The sequence below is a fragment of the Neophocaena asiaeorientalis genome, unplaced genomic scaffold (assembly GCF_003031525.2).
Source record: "Neophocaena asiaeorientalis asiaeorientalis breed wild unplaced genomic scaffold, Neophocaena_asiaeorientalis_V1.1 scaffold308, whole genome shotgun sequence".
Lineage (NCBI taxonomy): Eukaryota > Metazoa > Chordata > Mammalia > Artiodactyla > Phocoenidae > Neophocaena > Neophocaena asiaeorientalis.
The window spans coordinates 1,453,764-1,455,657 of record NW_020172768.1 but is presented as its reverse complement, the minus strand read 5'-3'; the positions used below and the strand labels follow the sequence as shown (position 1 = coordinate 1,455,657).

At 49.0% G+C, this 1,894-nt stretch overlaps 1 protein-coding gene across 1 annotated transcript in view; it reads right to left on the bottom strand.

The window, feature by feature from the left end:
- The window catches only part of NRGN (neurogranin), a 2,438-nt gene extending 1,648 nt beyond the window's left edge, over window positions 1–790 (bottom strand). Inside the window, exons 1-2 of the mRNA XM_024740762.1 lie at window positions 781–790; window positions 177–298 (exon numbers count right to left, since the gene is read on the bottom strand). Of these exons, the coding sequence (XP_024596530.1) occupies window positions 177–298; window positions 781–790 (132 nt within the window). The remainder of the gene's footprint in view (window positions 1–176; window positions 299–780) is intronic.
- Window positions 791–1,894: the final 1,104 nt, after the last annotated feature.

The window sequence follows — 1,894 nt, the reverse complement described above, 5'->3', positions numbered from 1 at the left end:
GTGTGTCTTCTGGGCAGCGGCAGGCAAAAAGGAAGGTTCAGGGTCAGGTGGACACAGTTGTGTTCCCAACTCAGGAAAGAGAAGTGCACGGTAGATGGGATACAAGACAGCCGGGTAGCCCTGAGTGAGCGAAGGCCCCTTTCCGGCAGCCGAGTTAGGGGAGCTGCCCAGCTGACCGGAGGGTGGGTTTGGAGGAGCACAGTAAACCACAGCAGGGACTCCTGGATGTGGCTGCCTTTCCCCCCATCCTCACAGGGTGCCTCCAGCTCAGAAGGGTCCCTTCTGAGTCCAGGATTCCCTGGGAGAGGGTTCAGAAGAATCAGCAGGCCAGTCCCTTCGCTAAGTAAAATCACACCAGAGCTCAAAGCTGGAGTTAGGGTGAAGATGGGGCTTACCCCTCAGCGACGCAGCCTCCCTCCACCCAGGGCGAGAGGCCAGAGACTGTTTTCCCATTGCCTCTCCATTTTGCACTGCTCCTCAGAATGTACTCAAACAGAAGAGAGGAGATGGTCTGGAAGAAGCTACAGAGAAAAGGCTTCACTCCAAAAAAGGACAAAAGGAAAAGAGCAGGACCAAGAAGCCCTTTCCATGATGTGCTCAAGAGAAAGAAAAGAATTATGACAATAGCTACCGTTTAAGCACTGCCCTGGTTCCCGGCACAGCATCACGGAGTTTTACAGACGTTATTTTATTTAGTCTTTGGCAACAACTCTATGATGTACCTTTCATTGTTATCCCAGTTTACCCCTGATAAAACTGATTGGAGTGTGGAAACCATACCTGAGGTCATACCGGTAGTTATCAGTGGACCAAAGAGTCAATCCTTTGTATGTCAGAGTCCAGAGGATATTTTTAACCCCTACGCTGCAGGTGAGCAAAGGCATTCAAGAAAAGGAACCAAGCTCCACCACTTGCTAACTGAGTGGTCTTGGGCAATTTTTCTAAGCTTTTCCTAACTCAGTTCCTTCATCTGCAATCAGATAATAATATCTACCTCTGGGTTGTGGGGAAGAATAAACAATGTGATATGCAGAAAGCTTCTGGCATGATCTAGTTGGTCGATTAATGGTAGCTATTATGATTCCTTTAAATGATAGTGAGTTGATGTGAAAGAGCTGTTTTTGTAGGCTAAAGTGGTCATATAAAAACAATTTCATAGGGATCAACCTAAAAATAATGAGACCCACCCACAGGCTCCAGGTTTCTGTTTCTCCAGCAGCCTGCCCTAGCTGAGAATAGAAAGGCTTAGGGAATTGATGGGACTCATTTCAGAGTCGAGGCTCTGGAACGGAGAGGGCCTCAGCACCCCCGCCCCCAGCCTGCCTCTCGCTGAGCGTTACTCACAGTGATGACGTGGGGTAGGAAGCAGAAGGGTACTGTGGAGTTAGAAGGGCATTTCTTCTTTGAACTGACCCTCTGGCTTCTAGGAATTTGCTTTTTTTTTTTTTGCCTGAGGACTTCCACTGCTTTCCCTGTACTTTGCTTCTCCGCAGAGGTCTCACGCAGTAGTAGTAATTCAGTTCTATTCCTTTCCCCTCGCTCTATCGCCTGTCCGGTTCACGGAATTGGGATGGATGTGCGTGGGGCCTCAGTGATCACTGCCCCAGCCTGGTCCTGTCCTAGGAGGCACAAATTTACATCCCAGATGCCCTAAGCCCAGGTTTACAAATGGCTTCCTCTCATATGGTTCCCAAGGCTGTCTTCATTTCCTGGGCTTCAGAGTTCCTCCGTTTGTGCTCAAGATGTCCACAATTGATTCAGCTTCGGTTAAAAGGAGTTATCAAGGGCCGGTGTGGTTGTGGAGGGGTCTGACACACTCTTTTTGTCTTTTCTGGGTCTAGTGCTCGCCCCCCGACATCTTATCCCCCACTTAGAAACAGAAACAACCCTTTTT